The 21,594-nt window shown below is 34.9% G+C and overlaps 1 protein-coding gene across 8 annotated transcripts in view; it reads left to right on the forward strand.

Annotated features, from left to right (window-relative positions):
* The window catches only part of VPS13B (vacuolar protein sorting 13 homolog B), a 774,679-nt gene that overhangs the window by 555,319 nt on the left and 197,766 nt on the right, over positions 1-21,594 (forward strand). For all 8 annotated transcript variants that reach the window (XM_067017180.1, XM_067017176.1, XM_067017182.1 and 5 more), the window contains exon 35: positions 8,756-8,893. In XM_067017180.1, the coding sequence (XP_066873281.1) occupies positions 8,756-8,893 (138 nt within the window). The remainder of the gene's footprint in view (positions 1-8,755; positions 8,894-21,594) is intronic.

Genomic DNA, 21,594 nt, shown 5'->3' on the forward strand with positions numbered 1-21,594 from the left:
ATCATCTAGGTACATCTTGTCAATGAAGTCAGAGAGCGGAAGGGAAAGTAGGGAATCTCTAAGCCTTTGCCTATTACCCTAATTTCTCTTTAGGTATTTTCTCCTTCCCTACTCTGGCTACTTATGAACTCTTCTTGATCTTCCTTAAAAAAGAAAGCCCTGTGAAATTGAAATCCAGATGGACTCACCATGTTTACTTATAAATTATTTTAAAGTGTCATTTCAATCTCTTCTTTGTATGACGGTTGATATACTCAGATACCTTTGTAAAAGGAGTCTCTAACTTCTAGTTTAAAAAACGGAAAGGAGTCACCTTTGGCTTGCACATTATTTACATCCTTGACTCATATGTAGGCTAAGTATTTCTAAAGGATGAGAAAGAAGGGGAGAATATAATTCTGATAATTATCAGAACCAAAATGCAAAGAAGTTGTCAGGTGTATAATTTCTCCTTAGCCAAAAGTGTTTGATAGGGAAGTAAAATAGGTTGACTAGTATTTCAAACCTCAATAATTATTATTTTAAAAGTTAAATATAAAGAAGTTTACTGACTTCTAAGATCAAAATTGAGTGTAATTTCCACTAATAAGCAAAGCTTTTTATTTTTTACCTTTTATATTATATTCCTCTGATTTTAGATAAGTGATAAAGATTTTTCAAAATTAAAAAAACAAAAAACAAAAAAGTAAGGAGAATAGACACTTGAAAGATATACCACACAGATACTCCTATTTTGCTTAGAGTTTGTGCTTAAGAAACAAAATAGTAACTTTATTGAACTCCTACCATGACATGTCCCATACAAACCACTTATGTATATTATCTAATATAATATTCTCAACATCCCCACAATTTAGTTTATTATCCTCATTTTGGAAACAAACTGAGACTCAAGGAAGTTAAAATTAAATTTACCCAGTTTAAGGAGTCAGGATTTATACCCAGATTTGTGTACCTCCAGAGTTCATGTTCTTTCATTACCCTACATTTTTTCCTGTGTTTAAAGTGATATAAACTCATCTACAGAATGAAATGTTAGAAAGCTCCATGAGGGCTTCCCTGGTGGCACAGTGGTTGAGAGTCTGCCTGCCAATACAGGGGACACGGGTTCGTGCCCTGGTCCGGGATGATCCCACATGCCGCGGAGCGGCTGGGCCCGTGAGCCATGGCCGCTGAGCCTGCGCGTCCTGAGCCTGTGCTCCGCAATGGGAGAGGCCACAACAGTGAGAGGCCCGCGCACCGGAAAAAAAAAAAAAAAAGGTCTTTGTTCAGTAAGTCCTGGGCCAGTGATAAATTATTTCACAAGCCTCTTGCATGTGACAGTATCTTATCACCTGTCAGTTGTCCCTCAAGAGTTCATCAAAAGTCACTTAAATGCTCTTTCATAAACATGACAGCTCTGGATACCTCAGGCCAAAGAGAACCAATCTCCCTAAGCAGCCATAGATGCCACTTTGGTTCTGTGGCAGCCTGGGATAGGCCTGGGCTCATTACCTATGACAGACTTCAGTATGCTTGTGACTAATAATAACAAGTCATTGAAAACTTTTTTTAAAGTGGATAAAATATATAGTCTGTTTTTCTTTTAAAAAACTAAACAGTAGATCCTTCCGAACTTTCTGGAATTGGTAAAATGGAGACAAGTACATCTCGAGAAAGGAAACTCAGTGCTGTGGGAGGTGGGGAGGTGGGGGGGAGAAAGAAAACTCAGTGCAATATGGCATCAAAGCCAAAAGTTGCTGAAATTAAATCTACAGTGATAGTTTAGGGAACACATTAATTTTAATTATATATCATCAGTAATGCTAATATTAGCATCCATAGGATTGAAAAAGCATGATATAATTTCAAAAGTTGTTGATAATATCGAGAAAGATTTTGTTAGCCAAGATTGCAAGCAGCAACAGGATTACATTAATACAGCAAGAAGCTAATACCAGGAATAAGATGACAAATTATTTGCTTACTGAAGAAAACATGCTTAAAGCGAGGTACACCAAATCCCAATTAATCAAAAGTTTATTTTTCAGGATTTTTCCCCCAAATTTCAATTAATAATTTTTTTTTTTGGTAACACAAATTTACAAGAACTCTCCATCATGGGAAAATTTCGTTCCCTTGACATTGCTCCATATTTAAGTTAGCACTCATCTTCCATAGAATGTAAAAGACCAAGGGTATCATGAGAAAATTGAATCAAAGAGTCAAAAACATTATTATGACTATAGTTATTTGCATCTTCCTCTGTGAAAACGTTGCCTGGAACTTTCAGGGAAAATAACTGTTGGGCTAATTTCTCCTGCTGCCCTTCCTTCTCTAACCAATTCACTTGTTAGAGGTGTTCTTGAGCCCAAAAGTAGCCAAGAGAAAGGAGAAACAGGTACGCATTATCAACTCCATTGTAAACCTGTGGTTGGTAAAAGTAACTGTCCCAGAAGGGAGGGGAAAATGAGGAAGAAAATGATGTTGGTTTGGAGTCTCACTGTAGTTCTCTTTATAACAGATATTTAGCTTTCAAATAAAGAGTTTCTTATGACACAAGGCTTTTTAAAATGCAAAGTGTTTACTCATGTGGCAAAAAAAAAAAAAAGAAGTATCTTGTATAAAATTAACTAGACAGAAGTATCTGGTATAAAAGTAACTAGACTTCATTATATGCTCAGTATTATGTCAATCTTAAAATGAGGAAATTCTCACTGAAATCTGTGGGAAAATGTCTCCTCATTGGGACCTTACCAAAAATTCAGCTTATGGCTTCAGTTATGAAAAAGAAATATCCTGCCACATAGTAGAACAAAGCAGAGTAATCAGGAAACTTACAAAATCGTCAGCACTCAGCTGTTGTCTATGAGCTTGGAAAATAGATTTTTTGTAAGTAGAAGATTGCAAAGAAAATAAACTTGTTCATTTTTAAAGTTTCATTTTGAGTTGGCCACATGAGTCATGTTATATTTTATATAATTCAAATGTTAAGCAAAGGCATACTTAACTCTGTGAATATCTGCTAAGGGTTAAAAAATAACAATAATGAGCAGCACTACAAAAATCACTTTATCAGAGTCAGAGGAAGACCTCCCAAGCAGTTAAGTGAAATGAAAGTTTTGTGAAGAAGAGCAAAGTAATCTACCAGCACCAAGAATATAATCTGAATCAAGTCTCTATAAAAGCCAAGAATACCTTAATCCATCTGGGAGTGGACTTGAGACTCTGAATCTTCCCTTTAAGTGTTCTTTGTGACATGATATGATGAAGTATTTTATTTTGGAGTCCAGGTCAACCCAGAAGAAAAACAAATAACTCTGTCAATACCAATGTCTCATTGAAGTGAATTCTAACTGACCTTGAACAAGATTTATGGCTGTGAGCAGTTTGTCATTTGTTCTGACCCATTTCCCATACTCTGTTACTCCTGATAAGATATGGCTTTCTCCTGTTTCTTAGGCTTAGGGACAACAGTGTAAATGTAAATGTGCTCATCAACATCAGCAGGAGCTTATTCTTTTGAGCGCTTCCTGTACTTAAATAAATAGGTGTTCGCTGAGTATGAAGAAGAAAACTGGCAAAGTCTAAAGGAGCCTCCAGTATGAAAAAGTCATCCCTATTTGTCACTCCATTTGTATTATATTCACAGGCTCCTTTAATCTTGGTTTATCTGGTGCTTTTCCAACTATATTGACCTCAAGGAATGTGTAATATGAGTCCTGTTTTCTAGGTCTGATGATGGAATTCAGGAGAAGCTAAATTGAAGACAGTTCAGGAAGCCTAGAAGTCATGCCCCACATCATCTAGCCATTAGAGCAAGAGGGACTAAGTAGGACTTACAAACCTGAGCTATTCTCTGGGATTCTGACATATGTTTCTGCTACGACTGCTACTTCATCTCACCACAGTGACTACAGGCATATCCAGAGTAGAAATTTTAGCCAAAACTAGGAGAGTAGCCACCAGCCCTGTTATACATCATTGAGTATTCATCAACCATGAATCTGTATTTTCCTCAATGTTCTTAATTTCAGTTATTCTCTTCTTCTAGCAGCACTCTAAATGCAGCTGTACTTTTTAAACCAGGGGTGTAATAATATTAAATGAATAATATCATTAGACCAGTAAAACTTTGTTGGGAAAGAGTCATTGAAATTTTTACTTCCTTGGATACCTTTTTTCCTAGACTTTTACATTTTCTTTAATTTGTAATTCCTATTCTGCTTCCTACTATTGCCAGATTGTTTATTCTGACTCTATTAAATCCCATTCCTCTTTAATTGCCCCAGTGCAGACTCCTGTGCTGGGTGCCAGATGGCAAGGCCCTTTAACTTTACACTGCAACCTGCGTAAAACCCATCTCCCCTACTTGGAAAACTCTCACTCACATCATCAGAATTTGCTGCTCCCCCAGTCTATACCTTGATGAAGGTAGGAATCAAATATCCTTTGAAGTGTTTTTTTCTTATTTTAATCTTTGTAAATGTTTGGTATGTAGTCCTATTTTTCTTCAGCTCTCAATAAATTATAGGTCCATATATCAGTTTGTGCTAGGATCATCCTAAAGATGATTGTCTTCCAGTAGAATAAAAAGTATATATAGATATGTGTGTATGTATGTATGCAGATATGCCTTTTACTTTTGAATTTACTAAAGCTGGTGATCTGTTTCTTTGTTTTATTCACTTAACAAGACAGTTTAAAGCTTTTCTATATCAGTACATCAGATTCACTCCCTTCTTTTTATCAGCAGCATAGTATTCTATGCAGTATTCACAATGTAGTCGTAATTTATTTTACCATTTCTCTATAGACAGATATTTAGTTTTATTTTGTTCCAGATTTTTAATATTTTACATGATACTGTAACCAACTCTTTTGAACATTTTCTATGTATTCTTAATTATTTCTTTAAGATAGATTCCTATAGTGGCCTTTCTGCTGATTACATGGGCATGGATATTTAGGATTTTGGTAGACACTTGTTTCAACCCTCTTTACACTCCTTTTTTTTTTTTTTTTTTTTTTTTTTTGTGGTACGCGGGCCTCTCACTGTTGTGGCCTCTCTCGTCGTGGAGCACAGGCTCCAGACACGCAGGCTCAGCGGCCATGACTCACGGGCCCAGCCACTCTGCAGCATGTGGGATCTTCCTGGACCAGGGCACGATTCCGTGTCCCCTGCATCGGCAGGCGGACTCTCAACCACTGTGCCACCAGGGAAGCCCCCCTCTTTACACTCTTATCCACCATACATGGTAGGATCAAATTTTCCTCCTCCCACACACAAGATATTACCAATCTTTTAAATTTTTGCTAATCTGTTGAATGAAAAAATGTATTTCTTCCTTTAATTTGGGTATGCTTAATTAACAGTGAGACTGAGCAGCTTTTTCCTATTTTTCATAAAACAGTGTTCTCCAGAAGGATTAAACAGCTAAAGGTAAAAATAAAATTTTAAAAATGCTTCAAGAAACTATAGGAAAATATATAATCAACCTAGGGATAAATCCATAAGATATGTTAATAATTTTTTACCACATCTATTAAGAAAAAAGTATGCTTGCAAAAAGTATCAGGATATAGTTAAAAGGCAACTAACATACCAAGAGAAAATGCTACACATTGCAAATAATTAATTAACACCTGTAATATATAAGGAGCTCCTACAAATTAGTAAAAAAAAGAGCCCAATAGAAAAATGAATACTTATTTTTAGAAGAAGAATCCTAAATAGCCAATAAATGAAAAAATACTCAACCTGCTTTGTTATTTACTATTAACAATATAAAATAACTGTCTTACTATGTCAATTACATATAAGTGTTTTTGATTCTTTTAACCATTGTATGGATTATCATTTTTTATTTAAACATTAATCTGTTGATAGACATCTAAGGTGTTTTCTACTTTTTGCTATGATAAACAGTTCTACAGTGAATTTGTGTGTGTGTGTGTGTGTGTTACATAGGCTTTATCAATTTTTTTAGTCTTGGCCTGATAGGTAGAAAATTCTACTTATTTTTAAAGATTTTTTCCTTTGATTATTGCTAAGATGTACTATCTCTTTTTGTTTGTTTTGTTTTTGTTTTGTTTTTTAACATCTTTACTGGAGTATAATTGCTTTACATTGGTGTGTTAGTTTCTGCTTTACAACACAGTGAATCAGTTATACATATACATATGTTCCCATATCTCTTCCCTCTTGCATCTTCCTCCCTCCCACCCTCCCTATCCCACCCCTCTTGGTGGTCACAAACCGCCTAGCTGATCTCTCTGTGCCATGCGGCTGCTTCCCACTAGCTATCCACCCTACTTTTGGTAGTGTATATAAGTCCATTCCACTCTCTCAGTTTGTCACAGCTTACCCTTACCCTTCCCCATATCCTCAATTCCATGCTCTAGTAGGTCAGTGTTTTATTCCCGTCCTACCCCTAGTCTCTTCATGACATTTTTCTTTTCTTAGATTCCATATATATGTGGAGCATATATATGGAATTTATTGTTCTAGATTTTTGTTTATTTTTCCAGCATTTATTGTTCTAGATTTTTTGATGATGGCCATTCTGACTGGTGTGAGATGATATCTCATTGTAGTTTGGATTTGCATTTCTCTAATGATTAACTATGTTGAGCATTCTTTCATGTGTTTGTTGGCAATCTGTATATCTTCTTTGGAGAAATGTCTATTTAGGTCTTCTGCCCATTTTTCGATTGGGTTGTTTGCTTTTTTGTTATTGAGCTGCATGAGTTGCTTATAAATTTTAGAGATAAATCCTTTGTCAGTTGCTTCATTTGCAACTATTTTCTCCCATTCTGAGGGTTGTCTTTTGGTCTTGTTTATGGTATCCTTTGCTGTGCAAAAGCTTTTAAGTTTCATTAGGTCCCATACTATCTCTTAATGTTTATATTTTTAACTGTTTTTATGCCATTTGTTTTTCTTTACTCATTATTTATTTTCTTCATTAAATAGATGCTTATTCTATCCTCAACCCATTTTTCTATTAGTATCTATTTTGATTATACAAACTCTTTATATATTCATGATATCCTTTTCTGCCATACGTTTGAATATGTGATTTTTATAAATTGTTTTACTTACCATCCTAAGTTTTACTTGCCAGTTTTTTTACACATCATATTAATATTTCTATATCAATTTAATTCATGTCTGTTCATTATTTATTTAGCTGTATCACTTATATCTGTTTTCTCCATTAGATTATTATTCTCTCTCTAGATTGTATCATCTTCAAAATGAAGAATTATGTCTTATATAGGTCTGGCACAGTATTTTTTTTTTATAATAATGGCTTCTTCTTGATGATGGCTACATAGCTGAAACCTAGAAATAGACCCTCACGTCCTGGCAGGTTACAGAGTACCTACAAACTTATTATAGATCCTACCAGCAACAGACTTTTTGCCATCCTTTCACCAGACTTGACCATTATATTTGAAAGACAGAATAGTATGGTGTTACTATGTAATGGATCTACTATACATATTCTCACTGCTTTAAATTCACTGATCATATAAAAAGAGAAGAATGCACTACCTTAGTGTTTGATCTTTACCACATAGATCTAACATCACGATCAATTGCTTTCAGTATTTTCTTTGAAATCACATAAACGTTCATATGTGCCAAATTTCATAAGGATCACATGATAAGGTCAAGAAATACAAATTCCAAGGCAGAATTTATATGCCTGGTTCACATATGACAGTAATACTATGTAACCATATGTTGAATATAATACACAGTATGTCAATGCTATTCTTGAAAGCAATCCAATCAATAAAAACTAAAATAAATAACACTTTAGTAACACATTTCAAATCAACTGAAAATGGAATAGATGGACTCTATGGCAAGAACATCCCTATAAAATTGACATTCAGAGGCCATTAAAACCCATAGAGTAAAACAATCCTGAAACTAAAGAAAAACTGTGAATATTTAGAAGATTTTTAAAAGCCTACTATATTGTATGCCAAGACACAGCAGTTGTTTTTATTTAAAGAGCTATTTCAATAAAAACTGTGGATTGCCAAGCATTAAAAAGCTAATTCCGTTTGCCATCACCAATAGCTGAATGAAACCTTAAAAAATATATACAATATTAACCTTAAAAAATGTTTAAAATATACAGTATTTAATAGAAAAAGTCAAAACTGAAAAAAGTCAAATTTTAGTCATGATTGGAACTATTAAAAGATTGACCAATTTTATCATTTAAGAAGGTTATGGGAAAGCTACTGAAGTTAACTTCAAAAGCCTAGCAGTAAAAGTGATTGTAATGTCAGTAAAACTCTGAAACAGATCAAATAACCCCTAAGTAGTACTAATCCACTGCATCTTTGAACATGTATATGCCTCTTTTTAAGCTGAAAAGGTTGCCCTTTTTTTCTTTAACTTGTTTCCAACATCCCATTAAAAAAAAAAAAAATCTATTCAACTGTTAACAGTCAGCAGCTCAGAGTACAGAAGCTTTACTTTCACTCAAAGATGATATGAGTTAAGATTTGAAATATCTTTTCCTCTTTGGCCTGGTTCTGGAAAACATGGTTTCGTCATTCTACCTGTAGAGAGAGAGCATCTCTTTCTTCATACAAGTATTTGTGCACTGTATGTGTACAAACAAATGCATTAATGAAGGTTACCTACAATTTTTTAACCATTTTTTTCTCTTGCTTATCCGCTCAAACTCTTACACCAAAATTGATGTTTGTGTTGTAATTGACATTTTTAATTTTAATTTTGTCTCTTCAGATCCTGGGAAGACTTTGCCTGAAGCCCTTGATTACTGCACAGTTTGGTTGCAGACAGTGCCTGGAGAAATAGACAGCAAAAGTGGAATTCCACCTTCACTTGTAATGCTGCAAATTAAAGATTTTCTTAATGGACCAGGTAAGAAAGTCGTAATTCAAACTTTTTTCCGTATGAGTCTGTTAACTTGTACATAGGGTCTGTTAACAATCTTGACATTCCTTGCCAAAAATGAGTAATTCATTTGTCTTCCAGACATGTACTCTTCTCAGGCTGCCCATTCTAGAGATCAAAAGGCAAATATTAATATACATTAAAAATTACCTTTAGTCTGACAAAAAGTAGTTATCAATTAAAAAATAATTGACAGGAAGCCAAAGACTCAAGATTTTATTTCTACCTTTTCTACTAATCATGGGACCTTAGGCAGTTATCTAATCTCTTGTGCCTCAGTTTCCTTACCTGTAAATGAAGAGAATAAAATAGATGATGGGTGGATAGATGGGTGGGTGGGTGGATGGATGGATAGGTGGATGGGATACATGACATACATACGTAAGATAATATACATAAGTAGATTGGATTAGATAGATAAATACACTTATTTCAAATGTTTAGCAAACTGCTTGGGACATATTAACACTCAATTTTAAATAGGTCGATATAGATATCAAAAGGTATTGAGTGCTTATTATGTCCCAGGTACTAAGTGCTTTACATACTTGTATAAACCCAAGAAGTAGGCCCTATAATTATCCCTATTTTATGAATAAGGAAGCTAAGACTTAGAAAAATGAAGTAAATTGCCCAACATCATAGTAGCAGAGGAGCCATTCAAACTCCGGTCTTTAGGACTACAAAGACCTACATCACTTTTATACTGCACTAATTTTAGCATAACTAAAGATTTTTTTCTTTCTTCTCCATCTCCTCCTCCTCCTCTTTCTTTTTCCTGCTCTATTTCTTCTTCCTTCTCATGTTCCTCCTTCTCTTTTTTTTTGTTACTCTTCCCTTACCTCTGTGAGATCTTAGCTATTTATTTAACAGAAATTACTACATTCAGTTTCCCTTTTGTTATCTTATATTTACAGTGCTGCAGAACCTGTTAGTCATTAAAAGAATACTAGTTTCTTCATTACGAATTTAAAACAATGGTGTTACACTGTCTTAAGATCTCTAGCAGTACTCTGCAAGGCACGAATTTTGATGACTGAAAACTATCCCTCTGTGGACCTGATTCAGTTTATGTGCATTCTGGTGCACTTACAATCTATGACTACAGATAGAGAAGGTGGCCCATCATCATGTCTGGAATAGAAAGAGCCTGAAACCACCTCAGTTGGCCCTTTCACTCTGACTCAGTTCTTCTTAAGCATGTTTCTCCAATGCTGGAATTTAAAAGGTATAGGAGGAATATGAAGAACTAGTTCTAATCATTAGTATCTAGCTGTGGTTTTAAAGACTCAAAGGAAATGAAGAAGCTGATGATAAGGCTAAGGGAGTCAGTAAAGTTGGAAGAATCCTTTGGGGTGAGTTGGATGATTGAGAGTAGTGTGAGTCCTCACACTTGGTTAGTGAGTGTGAAGTACCATATTTCACTGAATTCAAGCAACCATCAATTGTAGGAAAAAACATTTTGCGTACCACTAAGGAAAAAGAAAAAAATATCTGCTATTTAAGCTATGATACAGTGCTTTCTTACTGCATCAGTTGCAGGGCAAAAGACTGAACAAGCTAGAATGAACGAAATAGAGTAAGAACATAAGGGTAGTTCATGGACAAGTGACAGGGAAACTTGCATTTACTTCTTTTTTTCTCTCTTTTAGTGTCAGATTTCTTTTGCTTTCAGGCAGTCTTTCACCTTTTGGCTAGAAATTTCCCTTCTAGTTTACATTTGATTGATTTGTTTGTAAAAGGGGTGGGATCTTCAAGTCAATGGTAAATTGTGTGCCATATTGTCATGGCTACCAAATAAATTGAACTTTAAAAGAAATGTCAATGAACAAATGAAAAATTATATGTTTATCATTCTGTCGTTCAATGTGACTATGTAGCAGAAGTGCGATTTTTACAACAGTTGTACTTTTGTATTTCTTATACTTCTTAAAGCTGGAAACTACATATATGCCATTTCTAATTTTATGCCCATTCAATAATAGTGATTATATATCTGGAGACTCAAACTTTTAAATTAATGAATTGAAATAGTTATTTTACAGCCGTGCTTCTCAAACTGGAGTGTGCATTTGAGCATCTCTGGGGAGCTGGTTAAATGCAAATGTGACTTAATAGGGATGAAATTCTACATTTCTAACAAGCTCCCAGGTGAAATGGATACTGTTGATCTGGGGATAACACATTTTGTACCAAGATTTTATTTGACTCATATATTAATAAAAAGTATATATATGTGATTTTCTTAATACCATCAATAACAATTACTGAGACTCAAACTGCAGATGTTTTGGGGCACAGGAGAGGGGGATGATACAAACAATGATGAATGGTTTTTTAAATGGTACTTTTATTATGAAAAATCAAATACACTGTCCAATAAATGGTTTAAGTTCTTCAAAGTCTTAAAACATTTTAACCAAGAGCACTTTGCTTTCATAAATTATTTGAGGGAAGATTACTTTGAATGATATGTCAGTTCAGTGGGATTCCACTAGAACATTAACTTAACAGCTTTGAACTACACAATTTACTATCTTAGACAAAAAATTCCTTAAACAATTTGTCATATAAAGTACGTAAGTAGATATAATTACATAACATAATTGTATTCTCTCACTATACAGCTACACTATATTAATTGAGAGATCAATAGGAATAACAGGACATAATAAAGCATTTCTTGCTGTAGGAATGTATTATAGATTTTTGGCAACTCAAGAAAAATATATTTTTCCAGATTTTATGTAATAGTATATTAAGAGCAATATTATTTATGCTAAGACTCGGGGAACAAACTTCAGCTTTATAATATTCCCCAATACTATTCTCTTCCCTTAAAAAATAAAAAGGCCTTTTTTTAATATTGAAAATAATGCTTCTAAGTTTTATGGAGTATTATCGTTAAGAATCTTTTGATACCAAAAGATTGTTTTAATTGTTTAGTTGGTTTTTTTGTTTAGTTTATATGCACATCTTATTTAAGTATCATTCCCAAAGAATGCTTTATGCTACATCTCTAAAATAGTATATTTTCATTTCTTCTTTTCTTGCTCTTGAATTAAGGTTTCAGTAACAATAAAACTTATGATGCTGAAGAGTAGAGGAAATACTGATTATAACTACCCAACCTTAAATTTTCTTCATAAAGGTGCAAACTTGACAGCTTTTGAATTCAGCCTGTCGGGTGTTTTTTTCAGGGATTATTTTATCTAAACAAGGTGATGCGTATGCTGCTCTTTAGCATCTGTTTTTGGAAAAAATACTTCAGTGTTCTTGAGTATTCCCCGATTTCCTCTGTTCACTTAATAGTACCTTAGAGCAAATGGTAGGTCCCAACTTCTACATCAAAAACCCCTTCAAAGCTCTCCCAACCCCGACCTCCTTCCTTCAGAGGCAACAACTGTACTACCCATTAGCAAGGTCAGTGGCTTGGAGAAACCTGGAAAACAGCAGCTACCAGAAACCCAGCAGAACAGTATCTCCAGCAGGTGATAGATTAGTTGGAACAAATTGGAACCATTGCAGTGCAGCAATCCTGGTTTCTTTCAAGCTGTTTTTTAAATGTCGTCATTTTAATACACAATCTAAGCCCCGCGGAACAGTCCACAGCAGGTTAATTTGAATCATATGATGTGTCACTGCCCTCAGCTGACATGAGCTCTATTCCATGTGTGAAGCCATAATAAATCCATTCCCAACCGAGGAAAATTCCCCATGAGAAGGTGAACTAATCCAGGCCTCACACTGGCATGCTAGCCCGCCATAATTGAAAGCAGGGCCACCTGTTCCCAGCACAGTTAGCCGATAGAGAAAAAAATTACCATTAGATCAGATATGCCTTCTATTGAAAACTCATTCATACTTCTTGCAAATTCAAATTCAGCTGTGAACTGCTTAGTATGACATCATACAGAAACTTAGGAATGTGACCACTTGATCCCAGTTTTGTTAACTGTAGGATTTCTTAACTTTGAAATGAATTTTTTTTTTTAATTTAATGAGAGCTGACACATGAGAAGAAGAACTGGGAAGGGTGCAGATTTTTCTAATTAACTCAGGGTCATTTACAAAAATATTTGAGCTCCCTGGTGTTTTTTTCATTGTTTCTTTGCAGACATATTTTTGAACACTGTCACTGTAGCCATGAAATGACATTTAAAGGACAACAAAGAAAAAATATGCCAAATTAGGAGAATATTCCCACATCATTTATGTTTTATTGTAAATTAATTAGCATACCATAATCTTCGTATAATTTTAATTATATCAAACAAAGTTATGACTGTAATTTCCCTTTTTTTTTTTTTTTTTTTTTTTTGCGTTACGCGGGACTCTCACTGTTGTGGCCTGTCCCGTTGCAGAGCACAGGCTCTGGACGCGCAGGCTCAGCGGCCATGGCTCACGGACCCAGCCGCTCCGCGGCATGTGGGATCCTCCTGGCCCTGGGCACGAACCCGTGTCCCCTGCATCAGCAGGTGGACTCTCAACCACTGCACCACCAGGGAAGCCCAGGTTTTTTGGCGGGGGGTTTGTGTGTTTTTTTTTTTTTTTTAATTAAACACCTAGCCACTGATAGTTTTTCTCTTAATAAAATCATTTATTTAGTCTCTTCTTGTTTAACCTGTTCAGTAATTTACCTATGTAGTTTTCAGTTTTTCTGATTTCATTCTAGCCTTGGATTGGTTTTATTTAATTTTTGTTTTAAAATTGTATTTGACTTTTAACTGATTGTAACCCATTTTGAGTATAGTTTTCTTCTTATATTTTGTGAATTAACTACGTGTTTTGTAGGTTGCAATGATTGTAATATTTTCTTTAAAAAAATCCTAAACATCCTAGAATATCCCATTTCCACAAGCCTCTTTGATTTGAATGAAAACATATACTTAAATAATGTGAAATATTACTTTAAAAACTTCTCAGATACAGTAACACACTATTCAAATAGGTTTGTTTATATGAATATAAAATAGAAATTTTAAGTTGTTTACCCCCAATTTTGTGTATTTTTGAAACATTTTTACTTTTCTTGATGAAATTTGCTTTTATGTTCTGTTATTACTGAATTCATTACTCATGACATATGTCATCGAGACATATGTAGAAGATGACTGATTCAGGGGAATTAAGATACCTGAAAAAGACACAAAGAGCCCCCTGACATTTTCTGGAGTAGAAAATTAAGAATAAGTTATATGATTTTTAAATACAAGAAGATTCAAGGTGAAAAGAAGCATCTTAAAAGCTAATTTTAATTAATTTATTCCTCTTAATGTAACCCTGATAGTTAACCCTTTGCCTCTTTTCTCTTTCCAGAAATAGGGCCAAGGTCCATACCCTAATGACTGGAGTCCTATCTCTGTCTTAATTCAGTTTTACAGCCATACTAGCAGACTATCTTCTACACTTAAGAAATGTAAACTAGTTAATAAAACTGTAGGAACCTTGACTTTTGCATTTCCTTAGCTTTATGGGTTTTAATTTGCAGTGTCAGCGTTGCATTATCATAGTTTATTTTCCCCATGATTTATCAAAATAAAACAGTAAACTTGAAGTCAGAATGTTCAAATAGAGAGTGGACCAATAATTTTATTTTATTATTTAATTTTTAAAAATTGAAGTAGAGTTGATTTACAATATTGTGTTAATTTCAGGTGAACAGTGTAGTGATTCAGTTATTTTACAGATTGTATTCCATTTTAGGTTATTACAAGATATTGGATATATTTCCCTGTGCTATAGACTACATCCTTGTTGCTTATCTATTTTATGTATAGTAGTTTGTATCTGTTAGTCCCATACTCCTAATTTGTCCCTCTCCCTCTCCCACTCCCCTTTGATAACTATAAGTTTGTTTTCTATGTCTGTGAGTCTGTTTCTGTTTTGTATATACATTCATTTGTATTATTTTTTTTAGATTCCACATGTACGTGATATCATTCAGTATTTGTCTTTCTCTGTCTGACTTATTTCACTAAGCATAATATTGTCTAGGTCTATCCACATTGCTACAAATGGCAATATTTCATTCTTTTTTATGACTGAATAATATTCCATTGTATATATATATATATATATATATATATATATATATATATATATATCACATCATCTTAAGCCAATCGTCTGTTGATGAGCACTTGGGTTGCTTCCATGTCTTGGCTACTGTAAATAGTGCTGCTATGAACATTGAGGTGCATGTATCTTTTTGAATTAGAGTTTTCATTTTTTCTGGATATATACCCAAGAGTAGAATTGCTGGATCATATAATTGTTCTATTTTTAGTTTTTTGAGGAACTTCCATACTGTTTTCCATAGTGGCCGCACCAATTTACATTCCCATCAACCATGTATGAGGGCCTTTTCTCCACATCCTCTCCAGCATTTGTCATATGTAGCCTTTTTGATGATAGCCAGTTGGACCAGTGTGATGTGATACCTCATTGTGATTTTGATTTGCATTCGTCTAATAATTAGTGATGTTGAGTATCTTTTCATGTGCCTGTTAGCCATCTGTATGTCTTCTTTGGAAAAATGCCTATTCAGGTCTTTTGCCCATTTTTTGATTGGATTGTATGAGTTGTTGAGTACAACAACTTGATATTGAGTTGTATGTATATTTTAGATATTAACCCCTTGTCAGCTGCATCATTTGCAAATATTTTCTTCCATTCCATAGGTTGTCTTTTCATTTTGTTGATGGTTCCTTTGCTGTGAAAAAGCTTTTAAGTTTGATTAGATCCCATTTGTTTATTTTTGCTTTTATTTCTTTTGCCTTGGGAGACTGACCTAAGAAATTATTGCTACGATTTATGTCAGAAAATGTTTCACCTGTGTTCTTTTCTAGTTTTATGGTGTCATGTCTTACATTCAGGTCTTTAAACCATTTTGAGTTTATTTTTGTACATGGTGTGAGTGAATGTTCTAATTTCGTTGTTTTACATGAAGCTGTCCACCTTTCCCAGCACCACTTGTTGAAGAGACTGTCTTTTCTCCATTGTGTATTCTTGCCTCCTTTGTCATAAATTAATTGACTGTAGATTTATGGGTTTATTTCTGGGCTCTCTATTCCATTCCATTGATCTATGTGTCTGTTTTTGTGCCAGTACCATGCTGTTTTGATTACTGTAGATTTGTAGTATAGTCTGAAGTCTGGAAGGGTTATACCTCCAGCTCTGTTCTTTTTTCTCAGAATTGTTTTGGCAATTCTGGGTCTTTTGTGGTTCCATGTAAATTTTAGGGTTATTTATTCTAGTTCTGTGAAAAAATGTCATGGGTGATTTGATAGGGATTTCAGTAAGTCTGTAGATTCCTCTGGGTAGTATGGCCATTTTAACAATGTTAATTCTTCCAATCCAAGAACACAGGATATCTTTCCATTTCACTAAATCATCTTCAGTTTCCTTAATCAGTGTTTTATAGTTTTCAGTGTATAGGTCTTTCACCTCCTTGGTTAAGCTTATTCCTAGGGTTTTGTGGGGTTTTTTGGATGCAGTTTTAAATAGTTTTTTTGTTTTGTTTTTTTACTTTCTCTTCTGATACTTCATTACTAGTGTATAGAAATGGAACAGATTTTTGTATATTAACCTTGTATTCTGCAACCTTGCTGAATTCACGTATTAGTTATAATCGTTTTTGGGTGGAGACTTTAAGGTTCTCTGTATAGAGCACCATGTCATCTACAAATAGTGACAGTTTTACCTCCTCCCTTCCAATTTGGATACCTCTTTTTTTTCTTTTCTGATTGCTGTGGCTAGGACTTCCAATACTATGTTAAATAGAAGCAGTGAGAGTGGGTATCCTTGTCTTGTTCCAGAATTTAGCAAGAAGTCTTTCAATTTTCCATCATTGAGTATTATGTTGGCTGTGGGTTTGTCATAAATGACATTTATTATGTTAAGATGTGTTCCCTCTGTACCCACTTTGATGAGAGTTTTCATCATGAATGGATGTTGAATTTTGTCTTGAGCCTTCTATTCTTTGTATAGACAATAATGTCAGCTATCTCTTTTATACCTACAATTTCCAAATGCCTAGTTCTAGTTTTGATTTATTATGCAACTCCAGGACTATTTCTTCATCTGCCTATGAAATGTGTTTAGTTATTTGAAATTTAACATGTTCACATTAAGTCAAGCCATTTTTCTTTCCTCTTCTTTTTCACTCTTTCTCTTAGTATGGTCTTCAAATTTCTTTACATTTTGCTAGTGATAGCAACATTCTTCCACTCGTGTCTTCTCACAATTTTACTGTCACCTTCAATTCACCTCTTTTTTTAATTCCAAGTCTTTTTAGTTTTTCCTTTGAAATGGTCCTCCATTATGCCTGCTACCTCCCTAGTCGGTCTGGGCCCTCACTACTTCTTCAGTCTGTTTACTGGCAGCCCTAAATTCAGATTCTCCTTTTACTCAATAATTTTCTCCTCTCCACTCCTGCTAGATTAGCCTGCTCTGCAAACTCATATGAATCTTGACCTCCCACCTCCCTCAGTTAATCAAATCATAACTCTTCTCAGAGCTCAAGACTCTGTAATCTGGTGTCATCTCAACAATCCAGGCTTACTGTCACTAAGAAGGTAATTCTGAGTGAGATTGTTTTGCTTCTTTGAACCTCAGTATTTTCTTCTGTAACATAAGAGAGTTGTCCTAAGATTCCTCCAAATTCTAAAATGATGGTTGTAATCCCCAGTGGAACTCTTCATTTCTTTTTCACAACAAGCATTTATGAGCAATTATGATATTTCAAGTGTTGATCTAAGCATTGGAAATACAGTGGTAAGCAAAAGATACACAATCGCTTCTCTCAAGAAATACACACCATGAAGTAGAAAAGACAGGCTTTGGTTACCTAGTAGTCACACTGAGTAATATATAATTACAACCTAATATAAGTGTCATGAACTCCTATGGATTTATAAAAGAGTGGAGATTTAGGGAAGCTTCTCTGAGCTGAGTTCAGACACTTGAATGAAAAGGAGTTAACCAAAGACATGGAGGGGAGGGCATCTTTCTGACAGAATGTATGCAGAAGACCCTGTGAGGAAGGGAATCATGGCACACTGAAGGAAATGAAAAAAGGGCAGAAGGAGGGAACAGTAGGAGGAAATGAGGCTGTAGAGAGAGAGACAGAGGCCAGGCCTTGTTGGCCATAGTAAAGGATTTGGGGGGGTTTATCTTTAGAGCACTGGGAAACCATTGAAGAACTTTAAGCTGGACATGTATGTGATGGGGGAAGGAGGAGGTATGTGTGTTTATTGATATGGTTATATTTGCATTTTGAAAAGATGATTCTAGTTGCACAATGGAGAATAGATAAGAAGAGCTAGAGTAGGGGCAGGCAACCAATTAGGAGACTATTGCAGTAGTACTAGTGAGAGATAATGGTAAGTTGGATCAAGGAATGGTAATAGACATGGAGAAAAGTGAAAGATTTGGTAGATATTAGGGAGGGAAAATCCATAGACGGGTAATGGAATAGACAGAATGGAGGGTAAGAGAGATTAAGCATGACTTATGGGTTCCTGGCTGATCTAACTGAATGAATATGGTGCTGTGGACTGAATTGTGTCCCCACAATGTTGTATTCATATGTTGAAGCTCTAGTCCCCACTGTGATGGGGCCTTTGAGAGATAATATTTAGATGAGGTCATGAGGGTCGGACCCTCATGGTGGGATTAGTGCACCAGAGAGCTTGCTGTCTTTCTCTCTCCCTCTCTCTCTGCCATGTGAGGACACAGTGATAAAGCAGCCATGCTATACAGGAAGACAGTCTTCAGCAGAAACCAACCTCAGCTCATTCCCTGATCTCAGAATTCCATCTCTAAACTGTGAGAAAATAAATTTCTGTTGTTTATCTCGCAGTTTGTGGTATTTTGGTATGGCATCCCAAGCTGGTGCTAATCCTATTTACTGATAGAGAAAATGCTTGAAAAGAGCTATATTTTGTTTGTTATGTGTATGAGAGTAGCAGGAGATCATGAGTTTTGCCTTGGATATGCTGAGTTTGTGGTAATTGTACTTACATATCTGGAGCTCACAAGAAAGACTAAGACTAGTGATAAAGGATTGGATGTTTTGGAGTTGGGGGATATAGGTGCTAATTCAAGCCACAGGCCTGGATGTAAATACTCAGGGAAAAAGTAGAGAGGAAGTAGAGAAAAGAGCCTAAGACTTCATATTGAAGAAGTCCAATCAGTATTCACTGTCTAAGAGGAAAAGGAGGAGCCTTGAAAGGAAACTGAGGGCTAAGAGGAAAATTTGGAGAGTGTTATATCAAAGAAGCCAAGGGAAAAGAGTGTAGAAGTACTAGACAATGTCAAGTAGTGATACAAGATACAGAAAGATGAGAAATTGAAAATAGCTAATGGATTTATAGACATTGTGACTACAAATATTATCCCTTCACCCCATTGGATTAACTTGGATGGACCCTAGTCTAGAATGCATTGAGGAGTGGAAGCAGAGAATATAACTCTTCCAAGAAGTTTGGTTGTGAAGAAGAATAATAAGGATAGAATATGAAGGGGCATTTTGTTTCATTTTGGTTTTTCCTTTTTAAAAAATTGTCTGAATGGTACTTCCCTGGTGGAGCAGTGGTTAAGAACCCACCTGCCAATGCAGAGGACACGGGTTCAAGCCCTGGTCCAGGAATATCCCACATCCCTCAGAGCAACTAAGCCCGTGTGCCACCAACTACTGAGCCTGTGCTCTAGAGCCTGCAAGCCACAACTACTGAGCCCATGCGCCACAACTGCTGAAGCCCATGCACCTACAGCCTGTGCTCCGCAAAAAGAGAAGCCCGTGCACTGCAACAAAGAGTAGCCCCCACTCGCCGCAACTAGAGAAAGCCCATGAGCAGCAATGAAGACCCAACACAGCCAAAAATAAATAAATAAATAAATAAATAAATAAATAAATAAATAAATAAATTTATCCCCCCAAAATTGAAGTATAGTTGATGTACAACATTGTGTAAGTTACAGGTGTACAATACGGTGATTCACAATTTTTAAAGGTTATATTCCATTTATAGTTTTTATAAATGAAGGGGCATTTTGTATCATGGTTTGGGGTTTTATTTTTTGGATGAAAGAGACGTGAATTTTCTCATTAAATATCAGCCAGAAGAATCCAGTTGAGAGAATTGGATAAACTAAAAAGAAAAAAAGATAAGGGTGGGTTCCTTAGAAAGAATGAAGGAGAAGAATCCAATATACATGTGAAAGAACTGGTGTTACCTAACAAATTAAGGAAGGAAATGAAAATGGCATATGCAGGTAGTTTTTCAGTTTGGTAACAGGAAATTGAAGGAAATTTAATGGCTTTAACTTTCTCCTTGAAGCTAGAAACAAAGTCATCTGTTGAAGTTGAAGAGAAGAGAGAGAGAAGAGAGATGATTTCAATGGTTTGAAATCATCCTCCAATATGATTTCTTCATATGCTGTAGTCATTCTCATCTCTATGCCTTTTTAAAACTTTTTATTATAGAAAATTTAAAATATATACAAAAGTAGACTGAATAGTATATAGAACCTCCTGCTTAAACAGTTGTCAACTTATGGCCAATATAATGTTTCTTATATACCCCTATCTACTTCCTCACCTCTGTGTTATTTTGAAGCAAATCCCATGCATCATATTATATCACCTGTAATATTTCTGTTTGTATCTATAAAGATAAGAACTTTTAAAAACATAACTGCTATGCTTATCAAACCTAAAGAGAATAATTCTTCAGTATCATCAAATTTCTAATTATCTCATAAATATCATAGTGCGTGTGGGTGTTTTTGCGCATGTATGGTTTTTGTTTTTGTTTTTAAACCTGGAGACAGATAAGGTCTATGCATGGCTATTGGTTATGTCTTTCAAATTTCTTTTAATCACTAGTTTTCCTCCTCTCTTTTTTCATCTCTTGCAATTTATTTATTTTATTTTTTTATTAAGATATAGTTGATTTTCAGTGTTTCAGATATACAGCAAAGTGATTCAGTTATATATATATATTTTAATATATTCTCTTTTCAGATTCTTTTCCATTATAGGTTATTACAAGATACTGAATATATGAATAGTTCCCTGTGCTATACAGTAGGTCCTTGTTGTTTATCTATTTTGTTTATAGTAGTGTGTATCAGTTAATCCAAATTCCCAATTTATCTCCCCACTACTTTCCCCTTTGATAACCATAAGTTTGTTTTCTAGGTCTGTGAGTCTGTTTCTGTTTTGTAAATAAGTTCACTTATATAATTCTTTTTAGATTCCACATATTTGTCTTTGATATTTGTCTTTGTCTGTCTGACTTACTTCACTTAATATGATCATCTCTAGCTCCATCCATGTTGCTGAAAATGGCATTGTTTCACTGATTTTATGGCTGAGTAATATTCCATTGTGTATATAGTATATATTTATATACCATATCTTCTTTATACATTTACCTGTCCATGGACACTTAGGTTGCCTCCATGTCTTGGCTATTGTAAATAGTGCTGCTATGAACATTGGGATGCATGTATCTTTTTGAACTAGAGTTTTCATCTTTTCTGGATATATGCTCAGGAGTGGGATTGCTGGATCATATGGTAACTATTTTTAGGTTTTTAGGAACCTCCATCCTGTTCTCCATAGTGGCTGCACCAATTTACATTCCCACCAGCAATGT

This window comes from Kogia breviceps, chromosome 17, assembly GCF_026419965.1.
Source record: "Kogia breviceps isolate mKogBre1 chromosome 17, mKogBre1 haplotype 1, whole genome shotgun sequence".
Taxonomy (NCBI): domain Eukaryota; kingdom Metazoa; phylum Chordata; class Mammalia; order Artiodactyla; family Physeteridae; genus Kogia; species Kogia breviceps.